Source organism: Chiloscyllium plagiosum, unplaced genomic scaffold, assembly GCF_037043375.1.
Source record: "Chiloscyllium plagiosum isolate Xiang-an unplaced genomic scaffold, Cpla_swu_hap1 HiC_scaffold_1, whole genome shotgun sequence".
Lineage (NCBI taxonomy): Eukaryota > Metazoa > Chordata > Chondrichthyes > Orectolobiformes > Hemiscylliidae > Chiloscyllium > Chiloscyllium plagiosum.
Genome location: NW_028270139.1, coordinates 143,839,207 through 143,860,793, shown reverse-complemented (window position 1 = coordinate 143,860,793; position 21,587 = coordinate 143,839,207). Strand labels below are relative to the sequence as shown.

The 21,587-nt window shown below is 41.5% G+C and overlaps 1 protein-coding gene across 7 annotated transcripts in view; it reads left to right on the top strand.

The window, feature by feature from the left end:
• ptpra (protein tyrosine phosphatase receptor type A) overlaps positions 1-21,587 on the top strand; it is a 313,384-nt gene that overhangs the window by 133,892 nt on the left and 157,905 nt on the right. For all 7 annotated transcript variants that reach the window (XM_043700933.2, XM_043701012.2, XM_043700779.2 and 4 more), the window contains 2 exons: positions 3,755-3,839; positions 6,888-6,961. In XM_043700933.2, coding sequence (XP_043556868.1) covers positions 3,755-3,839; positions 6,888-6,961 — 159 coding nt within the window. The remainder of the gene's footprint in view (positions 1-3,754; positions 3,840-6,887; positions 6,962-21,587) is intronic.

Genomic DNA, 21,587 nt, shown 5'->3' with positions numbered 1-21,587 from the left:
CACGTACTTTATGGTGAAGTGGCCTTTTTGTTTTGGTGTAATGAGAGTACCATTAAAATTAATGTAACCTGTATGGTCTTGAAAACTTTATTCGATTTGGGCTTCCTGTCACTCTTCAAAAATGAGAAATTGTCATGTCTAAATTTTAATGGTACTGGTTTAAAAACTCTCTGTAATTGAAATCTAAGTCTTACTCTCAATCTTGCAGGTTTATATGCAAAGATGTAACTCCCAGTTATTTTACAGTAACCGTTAAGTTGCTCTGTGTAAAACAAAGTTTGGTGTATCAGTGATGCATAGAGATAAGACAAACTAACTTAACTGTGATAGAAGCTGCATATATTCCCAAACAGGGCCATGTCTGTTGCATGGATAGTGAACGTGTGCATGCATTTTTCAGTGAAGCAAAAGCTTTGGGACTCCTCATTCATGGTAGATTGGTCAACACATTGTAACAAGCAATCAAGTACAGCTTACTGTTTTTGAACTCGAACAAAGACTAACTATTCCCGAAGTGTTGTCTACAAGACAATAATCAGAGGCTACTTGTTAACAAATCTGTACCTTTTTTGCAAATGGTATACATTATTGTATCCTTTTGAAATGTTGTATTCTTGTGTCTGTCCAGATGATATGAACACAAGTTATCTCCTTTCAGCGATACCCAGGTCTGCCAGCATTTCTGGGGAAAGAAAGAGTTCTTGCTTCCTACCAATCCTTTATCAGAACTAGAAAAGCTTAAAAATTTTACAACTTGTAAGCAAGTGAAATGCAGAGGTCAGGAGTAAGAACAGAATGTGAGATCTGTGTTAGGTTGGACTATTGATGAAGGGTTTATGCTGCAAAGCTAAAGGGAATAATAATTGGACAAATAAAGAAAGGAAAGATGGGATTAGATGAAGTGTTAAAGATAGAATTATAACCAGCCACTGTCAGAAAATGAGGACTGAAAACTGTGTGAGCAAATAAATCCAGAAGCTTAAGTGTCGAGGTACAGTATGAAATTATTGAACTGAGTTGAGGCCAGAGAGTACCAATCAAAGATTGAGCAGTGGGTTTCTTTGTGATATTATATGAATTAAAGGACGGGTGGGGAGCTGGGGCCGGGGTGGAGGTCTGAGGGAGCACAAGTGAAGAATTAACATAACAGGCAACGAAAGTTTGGAAGTCACGTGAAGAGATAATTGTGTAGTGGTAGCATCATAGTGTGGTAATCCAGAACCTCAGGATAATGTTTTTCTGAAGTAACTTCATATCCTACCATGGCAGGTGGTCGAATTTGAAATAATCAAAAATGAATTAAAACCTAGCCTGATGGCCATCATGTAATAAGCACCATTAATTGTAAAAACCTATCTGCTTCACTAATGTTCTTTACAGAAGTAAATCTGCCACCTTTATCTGATTTGGCTACACTGACACAGTATGTGTCAAGCCACATTGGATTTGACGCTGGGTAATGAACCAGGCCAAATGTTAAATTTGGAGGTAGGTGAGCACTTTGGTGATAGTGACCACAATTCAGTTATGTTTACTTTAGAGATGGAAAGGGATAGATTTATACTGCGGGGCAAGAGTTATATTTGGAGTAAAAGCAATTATGATGCAATTAGGCAAGATTTAGGATGCATAAGATGGGGAATGAAACTGCAAGGAATGGGCAGAATTGAAATGTGGATGTTGTTCAAGGAACAGCAACTCCGTGTCTTTGATATCTGTCAGGCAGGGAGGTGGTAGAGTGAGGCAACCGTGGTTTACTAAAGAAGTTGAATCTCTTGTCAAGAGGAAGAAGGAGGCTTATGTAATGATGAGATGTGAAGGCTCAGTTAGGCTGCTTGAGTGTTACAAGTTAGCCAGGAAGGACCTAAAGAGAGAGCTAAGAAGAATCGGAAGGGGACATGATAAGTCTTTGGCAGGTAGAATCAAGAAAAACCCTAAAGCTTTATGTAGGTATATCAGGAATAAAAGAATAAACAGAGTAAGATTTAGGTCAAGAGTGGGGAGCTGGAAAAGCACAGCAGGTCAGGCAGCATCGGAGCAAGAGAATCAGGCTGTGCATCAGGCTTTCGCCGAAATGTCGATTCTCCTGCTCCTCAGATGTTGCCTGACCTGCTGTGCTTTTCCAGTACCCCACTCTCGACTCTGATCTCCAGCATCTGCAGTCCTCACTTTTTCCTAAGATTAGGGCCACTCAAGGACAGTAGTGGGAATTTGTGTGTGGAGTCGGAAGGAGATAGGAGAGGTGCTAAATGATTATTTTTCGTAAGTATTCACATAGGAAAAAGGCAGTGTTGTCGAGGAGAATATTGAGATACAGCCTACCAGACTAGATGGGATTCAGGTTCATAAGGAAGAGCTGTTGGCAGCTTTGGAAAGTGTGAAAATAGATAAGTCCCCTGGGTCAGATAGGATTTATCCTAGGATTGTCTGGGAAGCTAGGAAGGAGAATGCAGAGCCTATGGCTTTGATCTTTATGTCGCCATTGTCTACAGGAATAGTGTCAGAAGACTGGAGGAAAACAAATGTCCCCTTGTTCAAGAAGAGGAGTAGAGACAACCCTGGTAATTATAGACCAGTGAGCCTTACTTCGGTTGTGGGTAAAGTGTAGGAAAAGTTAGGATTTATAATCATCTAGAGAGGAATAAGTTGATAGGGATAGTCAACAGAGTTTGGTGAAGAGTAGGTCATGCCTCACAAATCTTATTGAGTTCTTTGAGAAGGTGACTAAACAGGTGGATGAGGGTAAAGTGGTTGAAGTGGTGTATATGGATTTCAGCAAAGCGCTTGATAAGGTTCGCCATGGTAGGCTATTGCACAAAATACGGAGGCACGGGATTGAGGGTGATTTAGTGGTTTGGATCAGAAATTGGCTCGGTGAAAGAAGATAGAGGGTGGTAGTTGATGGGAAATGTTAATCCTGGAATTCAGTTTCTAGTGGTATACCGCAAGGATCTGTTTTGGGGCCACTGCTGTTTGCCATGTTTATAAATGACCTGGATGAGAGCATAGAAGGATGAGTTAGTAAATTTGCAGATGACACTAAGGTCAGTGGAGTTGTGGACAGTGCAGAAGAATGTTATAGGTTACAGAAGGTCATAGATAAGCTGCAGAGCTGGGCTGAGAGATGGCAAGTATGAGGGCAATTTAAAGCTATGTCCCTCATGCTAGCCATCACCATCCAAAGAAGAAAGCTCTCGCTGTCCACCCTATCTAATCCTCTGATCATCTTGTATGTCTCTATTAAGTCATCTCTCAACCTTCTCTTTAACGAAAACAACCTGAAGTCCCTCAGCCTTTCCTCATAAGACCTTCCCTCCATACAAGGCAACATCCTGGTAAATCTCCTCTGCACCCTTCAGTAACCAGAACTGTACGCAATACTGCAAATGATTAAGAGTTGCCTCATTAGATTACTGTTTTGATAGTATTGGTATGAAATAGAGCTTTGAATTATTATGTCCTAGCCCATTAAAACAGTCATTTAGTTGTTAACTATTGTTAGAGTCAACTTCATCTACTTCAGCTGAGCAATGCATATTTGTGATCCTGCAACAATTTAAACAATGATTCTGTATTGAATACAGGCTAGCATGTTAGTTTTGGTAATTTTGTGTTTTCGCATGAGCTTACTCAGTTTCTTAATCAGCTATTTGCAACATTTGAGGTTCATCTTAGCATTGTCTTGCCCATCTGATATAATTGCGTACTTACGCTTATAATCTATATTCTGATTAATATTTTCTTTTCGTTACAGATGAAATGCCCATTATTGCTGTAATGGTAGCCCTCTCATCATTGTTAGTCATCGTATTTATCATTATAGTTCTCTATATGCTGCGGTAAGTGAGTGCTAGCTTTCAAGCATGTTTGCTGCTGCATAGATCAAGTTTAAAAAAAATACTTTTATACCCTTGATGCTTCTCATTCAATGCTTATCAAACCTTTTCTCTTGGTGACCCCGTTTTAACAATTAAAGATTGGCATGTCAACAGTTTGAATGACAGAGCGGGTAGGGATGGGGGAGACAAGGCATTGTAGTGGCAGTTGCGTTGCAAGTGTCGATAATTTTTCACCAACCGTTTTGCTGGTTCTGGACTCAGTGATTGGACTTCAGGTTAATTTCTTAAGGAAATGCCCTCTGAATCATGACATGAAAGTAAATCATATCCACCATATGTCATAGGGCCATGGAGCTAATCTCAGGACTGTGCTGCCAGAGTCCCCAGTTGCCTGTGTTACCTTGGAGGAAAGGGTGATACTTGGTGCATGAGTCCATTGTGGATCACAACTCATGATTTGGGGACCCCTATTATAATTGATTAGTATCATATTTCCATTCATTTGCCTTTGTATGAATTTTGAACTGATTTTTATTTCCCATTGTTACTCCTACGTAGTTATTTTGCAACATTTCCTCTGATACCTTTTAATATCTAATTTCAGTGAGGTTTTACACCATTCACCTACATTTAGTTAAATTTAAGGTAGATACTAAGTTGTTGGTCAGGAAACAATAGCTGTAAAAACTTTTTTTTGGTTTAGAAGGAGATGCACAGTGATGTTCCCTATAGATAACTCAGTACTCAGAACTGGTTTTCCTGAGAAATATTAATGGGCTTAGATTTTGGTCTACAGATGCAATGTCAAAACTGAACATGCAGCATGGAAATGTTGTGAACTTTGAGCAGATAGTGTTAGACTTTGAAGACTGATTGGTGGATTAGGGAGACGAAATTTAGCATTGAGATGTGCAACATGATAGTTTGTGATAGAGAAAAAAAATTAGGAAAGGCAATATATAATTAGGCATTCAGTTTCATGGTTTGAGTAGGCGCAGAGAGACCAGTGGCATATATACATAACTTGTTGAAGTTCACAAGGCAAGTTGAGGTAAACGCTAATAAGGCATACGTTATATTAGACGTTTTAAATAGAGACATAGACTACAAAAGAAAGGATATGCTGAACTGTTATGAAACACTGGTTTGGCATGGAGTATTGTGTCTAGTTGTTTAGGATTGCATTAAAAATGGTGCAGGTACGTTTTGCAAATAGTCCCACGGATGTGAAGCTTCTGTTACATTTATAAATTAGAGTTGATCTTCTTCGAGAAGAGAAAATTGAAAGGAGGTTGGGCAGAACTATTCAAAATCACGAACTATTGCGACAGTAGTTAGAGAGAGCTAATCCATTGGCACAGGCTAAAGAATCCAAGGACACAAATTTCAAGCAATTGCAAAAGCATGAAAGGAAACAGGATAATTTTTAATCTAATGCAATAAGTGGATAATATCTGGAATACACAGCTAGGACTTCTAGTGGAGAGAGTTTTCAGTCATGGATTTGAAAAGGGAATCGGGTAACCAACTAACGGAGAAAAGAACAGTCATTTATGTGGTGGGAGTAAATAAAGTTTTCTTGCAAAGAATTGGCATGGGTCCTACAGGCTAAATAGTTTATTTCAGAATTGTAGCCGTTCTATTGTACTAAATGATAAAAAATAAATGCTGTATTGAAGTTGAGCATATCAACCTTCTAGGCAATGGAGTCTGTGTCTGTTGCTTAGACAAGAATGTTAACGTAGAGCTATTTTCAAAAATTGTCAAGGATTGTTTATATTTTTCAAAACTGGAATGAGCCAACCAAGATATACCCTGATCGTGCAAAAGCAAACAGAACCTGCCTCGAAGGTGAGTTGTTACTTCAAAATCAGAAATTGCTGGAAAAACTCAGCAGGTCTGGCAGCATCTGTGGAGAGAAAGCAGAGTTAAAATTCTGTTTCCAGTGACCTGGCTTCAGAACATCAGAAAAGGAATGGATAAAGGTCAACCTGGGAGAATGAATAGCTGCTAATAGGGACCATCAGTGGCTGGATAATAGGTTATTTGTGGTAGCAACCCAAACAATGACAAGTCCTGGCATGTGGCGGTTGGGGGAAGGACATGGAAGAAGATGTGTTTCTTTGTCTGACCAACTATTTTTGTTTTTCTCTCGGCTCCATCTCCACCTATCATTTACTCCTTCCTTCCTCCACCTTCAGCATATATCCCAACCTTTTCTTAGCTTCAGTCAGTTCTGAAGAACGGTCAATTAGTTATGTTCTCAAGAAACTTCAGTAGATTTTTGAGCATGTATTGCCTTTCATAAATCCATGCTAGCTTTATTTCTGTAAAGGTTTTCCAACTGTTCTTTTATTACATCTTTTGTAACAGAGTTTTAACATTTTCCCCACTATTGCTGCTAGGCTAATTAGACTGTAATTCTGTTTTTTTTCTCTGCCTCCCCTCTTGAAAAGTGGGGTTACATTTGCTACACTCCAATCTGTAGGAAATGTTTGGAGTTTATAGAATAGATGGATCCCTTTATCTTTCTAATTGTCTTTCTGTCCTTCTGAGCTCCATCTCCACCACTGCTTAATCCTTTACCGACCACCCCCACCCCGCCAACCACTTTCTTCAGCATATGTACTACCTTTTTCTCGCTACCATCAATTCTGAAGAAGGGCCACAGGACCCGAAATAATAACTCCACTTTCACTGCACAGATGCTACCAGACCTGCTGAAGTTTCTCTGTTTGTTCTCTGCATTATCTGGTTTTGTTTCAGATTTCCAGCATCTGCAGTTCTCTGGGTTTTTTTTTATCTGCTCCATGTATTTCTGTTCAGCTGTTGATTGCAACATCACTTTCATCAGAAAACTTCTAGATTTTATCGAGCAGGAAATTACAAATTACAAATATACGTTTGCCCCTTTCCCACATAGCAGAAGGCATTGAACCACTAGTGTTCTATTCCATGACTGTATTATAGAACAAATTATATTTGTAGAAAAAATTACAATGTGATGCATTGTGTTAATTAGTAATTTTGTGGAATTCTTCTCTTCAGGTTTAAAAAGTACAAGCAGGCTGGAAGTCATTCTAATTCTTTCAGGTTATCCAATGGCAGAACAGATGATACAGGTAGGAAATAAATGCAATAATGATGCTAATGCAGAGTTCCAATTTGTAAAATTTGTCAAGTGACTTCATGGAAGCCATGATGTGGAGTTTGCTGGTATTAAATTAGGGTGGACAAAGTCAGGATATAATCCAACAGGGGCGATGTGGTGGCTCAGTGGTTAACACTGCTGCCTCACAGTGCCAGGGACCTGGGTTCGATTCTTCCACACTTTGTGGATTTTGCACATCCTCCAGGTGCTCTGGTTTCCTCCCACAATCCAAAAGATGTGCAGGTTAGGTGAATTGGCCATGCTAAATTGCCCATAATGTTCAGGAATGTGTAGGTTAGGTGCATTAGTTAAGGGTAAATGTAGAGTAATGGAATGGGTCTGGGTGAGATAACCTTCAGAGGGTCGGTGTGGACTTGTTGGGTCGAAGGGCCTGTTTCCAAACTGTAGGGATTCTAAGGTTTATTTGAAAAATCATAAGCTTTTGGAACGTTGCTCCTTCTTCAGGTGAAACGCCACCTAATGAGGGAGCAGTGCTCCGAAAGCTTGTGATTTCATATAAACTTGTTGAATATAACCTGGTGTCGTGTGATTTTTGACTTTGACTTAATGGAAGGCCCTAAAAGCTAATGTTATTTATAGTTGCATATTATTGATGTTGCAATAATGATTCTTCAGTGTATAATCTTATGCAGATCCTGATTGACAAGGGAGTGTGGTAATTTGGCGGAAAAGGAGAAAAGTGAAGTGCAGGTTACAGTTGGATCAAATTAAATTGCTGAGCTGGTTTGATGGAGCAAAAGGTTAACTCCTGCTTCTATTTATTATTATCTTAGAAAATGACACCAACTTCGATGGTCAGTGTTGATTGTTCTGGAATCTCTCAAAGTTGATCAGATATCATGGATATGGGTAATTCCTGATAAATTTGAAGGGACAAAACGGGGAATAGTAGTCATATTTTAAGAAGTTTTAACAGAACATGTTGTGACTTTTTGTGTTATTCTGAATTGAACCATCACTCTGCTACTGTTCATGCCATGAGGTGAAGATTTTGTGTGTGTACAAGTCATGTCATTTTGTTATCTGTTATGGTTATAAGTCAAATATTTGAAGATTGAATAATACAGCAGCACGTTATATTTGGATTACACATTTATGTAATAAATTATCCCAAATGTTTTACAGGAGAAACACAAAGCAAAATATTCTATAAAGCAAAATTGGTGACATGAGGGTAGATGGCCCTCTTGGTTATGGAGTATCTTAAAAGAAAAAGAGAGAAATGGAGAGTTAGGAGATTTAGAGGGAATTTTAGAGCTTAGGGCTGAGGCAGCCCAAGATACAGCCATGATTGCCTGTTCAGTTAAAATCCCAACATGCTGAAGATTCTAAGACCTTAAGAAATAGGAACAGGAGTAGGCTGTTTGTTCCCTCAAAGCTTGCTTTGCCATAATAGGATCATGGCTGATTAGACACTCCTCATGCTGACTTCCCTGATGTTTCTCTTTAGCCATTGATTTCCCCACTGATCAAGAATCTTGTTATCTCAGCCTTAAGTATACACAATGACTATGCCCCCATAGCACACTGTGGCAAAGAGTTCCATAGATACTCAATTTTATGAGAAGAAATTACTTGCCACCTTAGTCTTAAGAAGCAGAAGGGCACAGATATTGCTGAAAGTTGTTGGGGCTGGAGGAAATAAAGATAAGGACATGGGCATGATTTGGCCCTAGTCAACTGGGCAGAAAGACAAAGAACATAAGAACTAGGAGCAGGAGGAGGCCATTTGGCCCTTCAAGCCTGCTCTGCCATTTAATAAAATCATGGCTGATCTTTTCGAGGCCTCAGCTCCACTTAACCACCCTCTTTCCATAACCCTTGATTCCTTTACTGTTCAAAACATTATCTATCTTAGCTTTAAAAGCATTTACTGAGGAAGCCTCAACTACTTTACTGGACTGGGAATTCCATAGCTTCACAACCCTCTGGGTGAAGAAGTTCCTTCTCATTTCAATGCTAAATCTGCTCCCTCTAATTGTGAGGCTATGCCTTCTTGTCCTTGTTTTACAGGCCAGTGGAAACATTCTCTCTACTTCTGTCTTATCTATTCCCCTCATAATTTTATGTTTCTATAAGATCTTCCCTCATTCTTCTAAATTCGAATGTATATAATCCCAATCTACTTGGTCTCTCCTCATAAGCCAATCCCCTCAACTCCGGAATCAACCTAATGAAGTCTCTCTGTCTCTCTTCTAGTGCCAGAACAGACCAAAGCTATACGCAATACTCCAGGTGTGGCCTCACCAGCACCCTATTCAGCTGCAATATAACCTCCCTGCTTTTAAACTCAATCACTTTGACAATGAAGGACAAAATTCCATTTACCTTCCTAATAACCTGTTGCACCTGAAAACAACTTTATGTGATCATGCACAAGGACACCCAGGTCCCTCTGCACAGTAGCATGCTGCAAATGTTTTTTAACAATTCAAGTAATAGACCTTTTTACTGATATTCCTACCAGAATGGATGATGTCACTTTTATTAACATTGTACTCCATCTGCCAGACCTTTGCCCACTCATTTAAATATCTATGTCCCTTTGCAAAGTTTCACAGTCTTCTGCACACTTTGCTCTACCACTCACTGTAGTGTCATCCACAAACTTTCCCACACTACATATGGTCCCTAACTCCAAATCATTGATGTAAATTGTGAACAATTGCGGTCCCGGCACTGATTCCTGAGGCACACCACTAATCGCTGATTGCCAATCAGAAAACCACTCATTTATCCCCACTGTTTGCTTCTTGTTAGTTAACCAATCCTCTATCCATGCTAATATATTGCTGATAACGCCTTGCATCTTTATCTTATCCAGCAAGCTTTTGTGCGGCACTTTTCGAATGCCTTGTGGAAATCAAGATACACCACATCTTCTAGGTACCCGTTGTCCACCGTGCTTGTAGTGTCTTCATAGAATTCCAGTAGACCTACTCTTGGTGAACCCATGCTGCGTCTGCCCAACAGGACAATTTCGATCTCAATGCCTTGCTATTTCTTCCTTAATAGTAGACTCCAGCATCTTTGAGGAGAAAGTGAGGTCTGCAGATGCTGGAGATGCCCGAAACGTCGATTCTCCTGTCCCTCCTTGTTCCAGCAACACATTTTCGACTCCAGCATCTTCCCCACTATGGAAGTTAAGCTAGCTGGTCTATAATTCCCCATCCTTTGTCTACCTTTTTTAAACAGTGGCATCACATTTGCTGTTTTCGATTTTTCTGGAACTATCCCAGAGTCCAGTCAATTTTGGAAAATTACCACAAGTGCATTTGCTATTTCTTCTGCTATCTCTTTTAGTTCCCTAGGATGCAGTCCATCAGTGCCAGGAGACTTGTTTACCCTTCACTCCATTAGCTTGCTCGATATTACCTCTTTTGTGATAATGATTGTTTCCAGGTTCTCGCATACCTTCGTGTCTTTGTCAATTACTGGCATGTTATTTGTGTCCTCTGCTGTGAAGATTGACACACAATACCTATTCGATGCCTTGGCTATTTCCTCATATCCTATTACTAAATACCCCCTTCTATCCTCTGAAGGACCAAAGTTTAGAACATAGAATAGTATAGTATAACACAGCACAGGCCCTTGATGTTGTGCCAACCTTTTATCCTACTCTGAGATCAAACAAACCTACATACCTTGCATTTTATTCATCCATGTGCTTAAATGTCCCTAATGTATCTGACTCTTCTATCACTGCTAGCAGTGCATTCCACTACTCACCACTTTCTGTGTAACAAATCTACCTCCCCAAACCTTTGTCCAATCAGCTTAAAATTATGCCCCCTCGTGATAGCCATTTCTGAGAAAAAGTCTCTGGCTATCCACTCTATGCCTCTCATCATCTTGTACACCTCTGTCATGTCAACTGTCATCCATCTTCATTCCAATGAGAAAAGCTCTCGCTCGCTCAATCTTCCTTTAGAAGACATGCCCTCCAGTCCAAGCAACAGCCTGGTAAATCTTCGCTGCACTCTCTTTAAAGCTTCCACATCCTTCCTGTATTGAGGTGACCAGAACTGAACACAATATTCCAAGTGTGGTCAAACCAGGGCTTTATGGAGCTGCAGCATAACTTAGATTAGATTAGATTACTTACAGTGTGGAAACAGGCCCTTCGGCCCTACATGTCCACACCGCCCCGCCGAAGCGCAACCCACCCATACCCCTACCTTTACCCCTTACCTAACACTACGGGGAATTTAGCATGGCCAATCCACCCTAACCTGCACATCTTTGGACTGTGGGAGGAAACCGGAGCACCCGGAGGAAACCCACGCAGACACGGGGAGAATGTGCAAACTCCACACAGTCAGTCGCCTGAGGCGGGAATTGAACCTGGGTCTCTGGCGCTGTGAGGCAGCAGTGCTAACCATTGTGCCACCGTGCCGCCCACCATGCCACCGTGACTCTTAAACTTAATCCCCCTACTAATGAAAGCTAACACACAATATGCCGCCTTAATCATGTCAATATGGTTGGCAACTTTGATGGATCTATGGACGTGGACCCCAAGATCCCTCTATTCCTCCACACTGCCAAGAATCTTACCTTTGACCCTGCAACCTGCATTCAAATTCGGCCATCCACAATGATTTACTTTGCACTTTTCCAGACTGAACTCCATCTGCCACTTCTCAGCCCAGCTCTGCATCCTGTCAATGTCCCTATTGCAACCTACAACAGCCCTCCACACTATCCACCAATGTTTGTGCCATCCACAAACTTACTTAACGCACCCTTCCACTTTCTCATCCAAGTTATTTTATAAAAGTCACAAAGAGCAGACGTCCCAGAAACGATCCCTGCGGAACACCACTGGTCACCAAGCTCCAGGCTGAATGCTTTCCATCTACTATCACCCTCTGTCTTCTATGGGCCAGCTAATTCTGTATCCAGGCAGCCAATTTCCCTGTATCCTATGCTTCCATACTTTCTGAACGAGCCTGCCATGGAGAACTTTATCAAACGTCTTGCTAAAATCTGTATACACTACACCCACTGCTGTACATTTGTCCATGTGTTTTGCAACATCCTTAAAGAATTAAATAAGGCTTGTGAGGCATGACCTGCCCCCTTCAAAGCCATGCTGACTATCTTTTCCAAATAATTATAAATCTTGTCTCATAGAATCCTCTCCAACAATTTCCCCACCAGCGATGTAAGATTGACTGGTCTGCAATTCCCAGGGTTATCCCTATTCCCTTTCTTGAACAAGGAAATAATGTTTGCCACCCTCCAATCATCTGGCACTACTCCAGTGAACAGTGAGGACACTAAAATCATCGCCAAAGGCACAGCAATTGCTTCTCGTAGGAACCTTAGGTATATCCTCTCTGGCCTGGGGACTTACCTATCCAGTTTGTCAAAGTTTCCAGCATATCATCTTCCTTAACATCAACCTGTTCGAACATATTGCATTGCCCTGACAAGTGATAAGGTCCCTCTTAGCAGTGAATACAGAAGCAAAGTATTCATTAAAGACCTTCCCTACCTCCTCTGACTCCAGGCGCACGTTCCTTCCACTATCCCTGATCAGCCATAGCCTCACTCTGGCCATCCTCTTGTTCCACGTACAAGTGTAGAATGCTTTCGGGTTTTCCTTAATCCTACCCACTAAGGTTTTTTTCTTACCTCCTTCTCGCTCTCCTTCAGTTCCTTCCTGACTACCTTAGAGTCATAGAGATGTACAGCACGGAAACAGACCCTTCGGTCCAACTCGAACATGCCAACCAGATATCCCAACCCAATCTAGTCCCACATGCCAGCACCCGGCCCATATCCCTCCAAATGCTTCGTATCCATATACCCATCTAGATGCCTTTTAAATGTTGTAATTGTACAAGCCTCCACCGCTTCCTCTGGCAGCTCATTCCATACACGTACCACCGTGTGTGTGAGAAAGTTGCCTCTTAGGTCTCTTTTATATCTTTCCCCTCTCACCCTAAACCTATGCTCTCTACTTCTGAACTCACCCACCCCAGGGAAAATATTTTGTCTATTTATCCTATCCATGCCACTGTTGATTGTATAAACCTCTATAAGGTCACCCCTCTGTGCTCCAGGCATGCCATACTGCAAAGGTCAGTGGCAGGTTGAAGGATTGTGAAACTTTTACTAACGAAGCATTACTTAAAGTAAAAGGTAATAAAAAGAGCAAAGATTAATTATCTAAGGAAACTGTCACAAAATACAGAAATGAATAGCAAAAGTTTCTATCAGTACATGTAAAGGAAGAGAGCATCTGAAATGAGTGTTGGTCCCTTTGAGGACGAGACCTGGGAGTTAATAATGGGGTGAAGCAAAAATGGTAGAAACTAAATCAATATTTTGCCTTCGTTTATTCTAGACACTAAAATCATTCCAATAGTAACAGGTATTTAAGAGGCTTATAGTAAAGGAGGAACTTAAAACAGTTGCCATCACAAGAAGAAAAAGTATTAAGCAAGCTATTTTTATTCAAGGCAGACCAATCCCTAGAAGCTGATGGCCTACATCCTAGTGTCTTACAGGAAGTGGGAACAGAGATAGTGGATGTATTGAGTATAATTTTCCAATGTTTCTGGATTCTGGAAAGGTTTCAGTGGATTGAAAAAAATGCTATTGTCATGCCCTAATTCAAAAAAAGAGGAGAAAGACATGAAGTAGGAAACGATAGACCAGTTAGGTTAATGTATGAGAAATTGTTGGAATCCATTATTAAGGAAGTTAATAATGAAATGTATGGAAAGCCAAAAGAGTCTAATCAGTCAGCCTGTGAGGCTGCCTGTAAAGCATTGGTGAGATCACATCTGAAGCACTGTCTAGAGTTTTTGGCCCCTTGAAGGACGTAATTACATTAGAGACAGGTCAGAGAAGGTTCATTAGATTAATTCCAGAGCTGAAAGGTTTGTAAAAGGAGGGAGATGGAGCAGAATAGGCCTATACTGGCTAGAGTTTAGAAGAATAAAAGATGATTTTTGAGATACATGAAATTGACAAATTAGATGTAGAGCATATGGTTGCCCTAGGATGGAAACCGTTGGGAGCTGGGCATTTGTCACTCTTTAATTCCATTAAATTCCTCATGTATTTCTGTTAATTTTATTCAGTCCATGTCCTGATTCACTGTTCATTTCCTCTGAACTTCTGGCAAGCTATCGTACTTTCCTACTCTAAGTGGTGATGAATAGTAATTCTTGTGGCTGATTCATGCTTTTCACTTTCAAACACTGCATTGAACTCAGTCATTTTACGATCACCAAATGATAAATGTTTATGCACAGTTAGGTTATTCATTAAATTCAGCTTGTTACTAAATGTAATATTGCTTGTCTCCTTGTTGCATCCAGGACATATTACTGTAGGAAGCTATCCTGGGCACACTCCAGAGATTCTCTACCTCTCCTACTCTGTCAAGGTTAAAAGCCCCTATTGACACTACTTTGGCCTTGCCTAATTTCTGCAATCATGCAATCCAGCACTTTAGAACTATAATTGGTGCAATTTTAGATGGTTTAATGTTTTTCAGTTCCACCCAAATGGTTTCCATTGAACGCTTTCCCTCATTATATTCCCCCATCACTATTGAAATAGTTTTGTTTCCAATCACTAAGACTATTTCACCTCCCCTGCCATTTTCCCTATTCGTACTCTAAACCTTAAAACCTGATATATTTAGTACTGTAACATAATTGAACAAATTCAAATTATAGATTAAGTTTATTTTATTTATTCCTTAATTAATCTATAATTTGTGTTTAGTGCATTTGTGTTTAGAATTTTCATTCAGGGCCATAAATCTAACCTTAATACTAATGCTTTATTCACCTGTTCATTATTTCTTTCTCCCAGTTTAATCAGTGCACTTATTATTGTTTTGTTATTTGGTTTGCCTGACAAACCAAACAAGTAATGCTGTTGTGAAGGAGAATTTCCTGAGATGTGAATATGATGGTTTTTTTAGACGAGTACGTTGAGGGACCAATGAGAAAATAGGTTAGTCTCGACTGGATCCTGTGTAATGAAAAAGGATTAATTAACAGTCTTGTTGTGCGGGGTTCTTTGAGGAATACTGACCACTTGATGAGAATGCTCCATTAAGATGGAGATGAGGAATGAGCTGCCAGAGGAAGTGGTGGAGGCTGGTGCAATTGCAACATTTAAAAGGCATATGGATGGGTATATGAGTAGGAAGGGTTTGGATTGGGTTGGTATATCTGGGCAGCATGGATGAGTTCGACTGAACGGTCTGTTTGCGTGCTGTACATCTCTATGACTCTAAGTAGTTAAATCTGAAACTGGGGTCTTGAATCTAAATAAAGGGAATTATATGGGTAAAAGGAATAAATTGACAAGGATGGATTAGGGAACCTTACTAAAGGAATTGATGTTAGATGGCCAATGGTTGATATTTAAGGAAATGTGCATGAATGACAACAATTATTCATTCCTAAAATAAGCCAAAGAAGTGTTGATACTGGAAATCTGAAACAAAAACAGAAAATGCTAGAGAAACTAAGCAGGTCTGGCAACACCTGTGGAAAGAAAGCAGAATCAACGTTTCTGGTCCAGTGGCCCCCTCCAGGACTGATGGTAGCTAGGAAAAGGTAGTATATATATGATGAATACAGTGGGTGGGGTGTAAAGGAGTAAGCGATAGGTGGAGATGGAGCTTAAAGAGACAAAGACGATTTGGGAGATAAAGGGATTAGATTAGATTACTTACAGTGTGGAAACAGGCCCTTCGGCCCAACAAGTCCACACCGACCCGCTGAAGCGCAACCCACCCATACCCCTACATTTATCCCTTTAACCTAACACTACGGGCAATTTAGCATGGCCAATTCACCTGACCTGCACATCTTTGGACTGTGGGAGGAAACCGGAACACCCAGAGGAAACCCACGCAGACACGGGGAGAATGTGCAAACTCCACACAGTCAGTCGCCTGAGTCGGGAATTGAACCCGGGTCTCTGGCGCTGTGAGGCAGCAGTGCTAACCACCGTGCCGCCCATCCATTATATAAGCTGCGAGCATTTCCAAAGGTTGCAGTGTGGCAGGTGTAACCCCACTATTCAAAAAGGAATGGAGAGTAAAACAACAGGATTACAGTCTAGTTGCACAATGGCCTAGTGGTATTATTGCTAGAGTATTAATCCAGAGACCCAGATAATGTTCTGGGGATGTGGATTTGAATCCCTCCATTACAGATGGTGGAACTTGAATTTAAAAAAAAATCTAGAATTAAGAATCTGTTGATGACCATGAAATTATTGCCAATTGTCAGAAAAACCCATCTGGTTCACTATTGTCCTTCAAGGAAGGTAATCTGCCATCCTCACCTGGTGTGACCTACATATGACTGCGGACTCAGAGCCATGTGGGTTGAATCTCATTTGCCCTCTGAAATGGCCTTGCAAGCCATTCAGTTGTACCATTTGCCATAAACTCTTAAATAAATTAAATTGGATCATCTGGCATTGACCTAGGCACTGGAAAACGCATCGGCAAAACAGCTTTGTCGACTCTGCACAGTCCTCCCAGCTAGTATATGGGGGTTAGTGCCAAAAATGGGAGAGCTGACACAGGCTCGTCAAGCATCAGCCCAAGATAATTATACTGTCAAAATCATACCTTACACTGCCATCCCCATCCCTTGATATGTCCTGTCCCACCACCTGGAGAGACCCAGCAGAGGTGGTGGCACTGTGGTATACAATCGAGAGGGAGTTCCTTGGGAGTCCTCAACATTGACTCTGGACACCATGAAGAATCATGACTTCGGGTTAAATATGGGCAAGGAAATCTCCTGCTGATAACCATGTACCGTTCTCCCTCAACTGATGATTGGTACTCTTCCATATTGAACAACACTTGGAAGCAGCATTGAGAATGGCAAGGGCACAAAATGTACTCTGGGTGGGGGAGTACATAAGCAACAAGAGTGGCTCGGCAGCAGTACTACTGATCAAACTAGTTGGGTCCCAAACTAGTTGTCTGCTCAAGTGGATCTGCGGCAGGTGGTGAGCAAACCAACAAGAGGGAAATATATACTTGACCTCATCCTTACCAATCTGCTAGCTGCAGATGCATTTGTCCATGACAACATCAATATGAGCGACCACCACACAGTCCTTGTGGAGATGAAGTCCTGCCTTCACGTTGAGAATAACCTCCATCGTGTTGTGTGGCACTATTACAGTGCTAAATGGGACAGATTCAAAACTTGGCATCCATGAGGTGCTGTCAACTCAGCAGCAGAATTGTACTCCAGCACAATCTGTAACCTCATGGAGCAGCATATCCCCCACTCAACCATTACCATCAAGCTGACTGATCAACCTTGATTCAATGGAGAGTGCAGAAGGGCAAATCAGAAGCAGCACCAGACATATCTGAAGATGAGGTGTCAACCTGGTGAAGCCACCAAACAGGACTTGCATGCCAAACTGCATAAGCAACAAGTATAGATAGAGCAAAGTGATCCAATGGATCAGATCGAAGCTCTGCAGTCTGCCGCCACCGGTCATAAATGGTAATGGATGATTAAACAACTCACTGGAGGAGGAGGCTCCACAAATATTCCTATCTTCACTTAAGAACCTAGCACATCAGTGCAAAAGATAAGGCTGAAGCTTTCACAGCCAGAAGTGCCAAGTGGATGATTCAGTTTGGCCTTCTCCAGTAGTCCCTAGTATTACAGATACTAGCCAATTCAATTCACTGTGATATCAAGAAGCAATTGGAGACACTGGTTGCTGCAAAGGCCCTGACAACATTCTAGCAATAGTACTGAAGATTTGTGTTCCTTTCAACACAGGCAATTTTCCACATTGTCAGGGAGATGTCAAAGTATGTCCTGTATACAAAAATCAGGACAAATCCAACCTGGCCAATTACTGCCCCATCAGTCTACTCTTGATCATCAGTAAAGTGATGGAAGATGTCATCAGCAGTGCTGTCAAGCAGCACCTGCTCAGTGATACCCAGTTTGGGTTTCACCCAATCAGCTCCTGAGCCCATTACAACCTTAGTTCAAACATGGACAAAAAAGCTGAAATCCAGAGGTGAGGTAAGAGTGACAGCCCTTGACATCAAGGCTACATTCAACCGAGTGTGGCATCAAAGAGCCCTGGCAAAACTGGAATCAATGGGAATCCAGAGGCAAACTCTCCCTTGGTTAGAATCATATCTGACAAATAGGATGGTGGTGGTTATTGGAGGTCAGTTATCTCAGCTCCATGACATCTCTGCAGGAGTTCTCAGGGTAGTGAACTAGGCCCAACCACCTTCATGAATGACCTTCCATCTGTCATAAGGACACAACTCCTCAGATACTGAAGCAGGCAATGTCCAAATGCAAAAGGATCTGGACAATATCCAGTCGGGCGCTGACAAGTGGCAAGTAACATTCACACCACACAAATGCCAGGTTATGACCATCAAAAATAAGAAATGATCTATCAAATGCTTTTTGATGTTTAATGGTGTTACTGTCACTGAATTCCTCACTATCAATATCTTGGGGGTTATTATTGACCATAAATGCAACTGGACTCATCACATAAACAGTGGGGGAAAACAAGCAGGTCAGAGGCTATGAATACTGTAACGCACCTTCTGACTCCAGAAAATCTGTCCTCCATCTGCATGGCACAAGTCAGGAGTAAGATGGAATCCTTCCCACTTGCCTGGATGAGTGCAGTTCCCAACAAGACTCAAGAAGCTTGACACTAGCCAGGACAAAGCTGCTACATTGTTGGCACTACGTCCAGCAGCATCCACTCCATCCACCACCGACACACTGTGGCAGCAGTGTGTACTCTCCACAAGGTACACTGCAGAAATTCACCAAAGATCCTCAGACAGCACCTTCCTTACCCACAACCATTTGCATCTAGAAGGACAGGGGCAGCAGATATGTGGGAACACCACCTGCAATTTGTCCTCCAATCCATTCTCAATCCTGATTTAGAAAATACCTCTGTTCCTTCACTTTAATTGGGTCAAAGTCCTGGAATTCCCTCCCTAATGGAATTGTGGGTCAACCCAGAGAAAGTGGACTGCAGTGTTCAAGAAGGCAGCTCACCGCCAGCTTCTCGAAGACAACTAAAGATGGCCAATGCTGGTCATCCAGCGATGCCACATCCTATAAATGAATAAATTTTAAAAAGTTAGCCTAATGTCAATAAAGGGGAAAATTCTAAGAGTCTGTTATAAAAGATGTGATAACAGAACATTTGGAAAGCATTTTAAGAAATAAAGCCAACATGGATTTGTGAAAGGCAAGGCAATGCATGCTCAACAAATCTACTGAAGATTCTTGAGAATGTAACTAGTCGAATAGGTAAGGAAGAACCAATCGATGTAGTGCAATAGACTTTCAGAAGGCTTTTAATAAGATCCATTCTAAAAGTTTGGTGCGATAAGTTAAGAGAGACAGGATGGGGTAATGCTAGCACTAATAATGCTACCATTGTTGTGGTTCTGTTCGCCGAGCTGGGAATTTGTGTTGCAGGCGTTTCATCCCCTGTCTAGGTGACATCCTCAGTGCTTGGGATCCTCCTATGAAATACTTCTGTGATGTTTCCTCCGGCATTTATAGTGCCGGAGGAAACATCACAGAAGCGCTTCACAGGAGGCTCCCAAGCACTGGGGATGTCACCTAGACAGGGGACGAAATGTCTGCAACACAAATTCCCAGCTCGGCGAACAGACCCACAACAACGAGCACCCGAGCTACAAATCTTCTCACAAACTTTAAAATGCTACCATTACCATCAAGCCAGAGGACCAACCTTGGTTCAATGAAGAATGCATGTAGACATATCAGGAGCAGCCTCAGGCATACCTAACAAGAGGGGGAAAATATTCTTGATCTCATTCTTATCAATCTGCCAGCTGTCAATGCATCTGTCCATAACAGCATTGCGACAAGGGACCAGCAGACAGATGTGGGGAAATAAGTCCTTCCTTCACATTGAGAATATCCTCCCTCGTGTTATATGGCAGGTGTTGTCTGGGATTATCTTTGAATACACCTAGCAAATCAAGACTGGGCATCCATGAGGCACTGTGGGCCATCAACAGCAGCAGAATTGTACTCCAGCACAATCTGCAACCTCTTGTCCAGCATATCTCCTGCTAAACCATTATCATCAAGCCAGGGGATCAAACCTGGTTAAGTGGAGATGCAGGAGGGTATGCTAGGAGCAGCACCAAGCATACCTAAAAATGAAGTGTCAATCTGGTCAAGTCACAAAGCTTACATACCAAACAGCACAAGCACTAATTGACTGAGCTGAGTGATCCCTCAGTCAGTGGACCAGGACAAAGCTCGGCAATCTGCCATATCCAGTCGTGATTGATGATAGACAATCAAACAATTCATTGGAGGAGGAAGAAGCTGTACTATTATCCTTATCCTTGATTATGGGAGAGCCAGTGTAAAATATAAGCATGGAGCATTTGCAATAATCTTTAGTCAAGTGGCTAATGTATCTTGGCCTCCTCCAGCAGCCTCCTAGCATCACAGATGTCAGTCTTCAGCCAATTCAATTTATTTGACATGATAACAAGAAATGGTTGGAGCCACTGAGTACTGTAAATGCCATTGACCTTGATAGTCTTCCAGCAATAGTACTGAAGATTTGTGCTCCAGAACTTGCTGCACATCTGGGCAATTAGGGATGCGATTAGTGCTGAATTAACCAGTGATGCCCACAACCCATGAATAAATTTCAAAAAAAGCATGAAAGGCAACAAGTGGTGGTATCAGCGCAGTTTCCTTAAGATCCATCTTTGCAGCAGGTCAGAACTCATGTCTGAAGAATTGGAGGTGTGGGAGATTCTTGATATTATAGTTATTTCGGCTTGCTTTCAATAGTGGTGCACCTTAACAATCATTTTAATGTAAGTAATGCTTAAAATTAGCATTAAAAGTGAAGTGCATTGAATAAAAATTCAGCAAACCCTTAACTGTATACTGAGCTACTTAAAAACTAATATCTTCTCACTTAAATCAATTGCATCAAATTTACATCCACATCAAATAAGCAGGTGGCAAGTGGCTCAGTGGTTAGCATTATTGCCTCACAGCACCAGGGACTTGAATTCGATTGTGGAGTTTGTATATTCTCCCTATGTTTGCATGGATTTTCTCCGGGTACTCCAGTTTCGTCCCATGGCCCAAACATGCAGGTTAGGACGATTGGCCATGCTAAGTTGCCCATAGTGTGCAGGGATGGCCAGGCAAGGTGGATTAGCTATGGGACATGCAGGGTTACAGGGATAGGGTAGAAAGTGGGATGCTCTTCGGAGCTTTGTGCACCCGATGGCATGCTTTTCCACGTAGGGATTTTATGATTCTATTCTATGAGAACATAAGAAGAGTGTTGCTGGTGAATGGGGAGTCCAGAACCAGGGGTTACATTCTAAGGATACAGCATAGCCATTTAGGACTGAGATGAGGAGAAATTAGCCAGAGAGTGATGAGCTTGTGGAATTCTTTACCACAGAAAACAGTTGAGGCCAAGACGAGATGTGGAATATAGTTCTTAGGGCTAAAAGATACTGGACTAAAGCA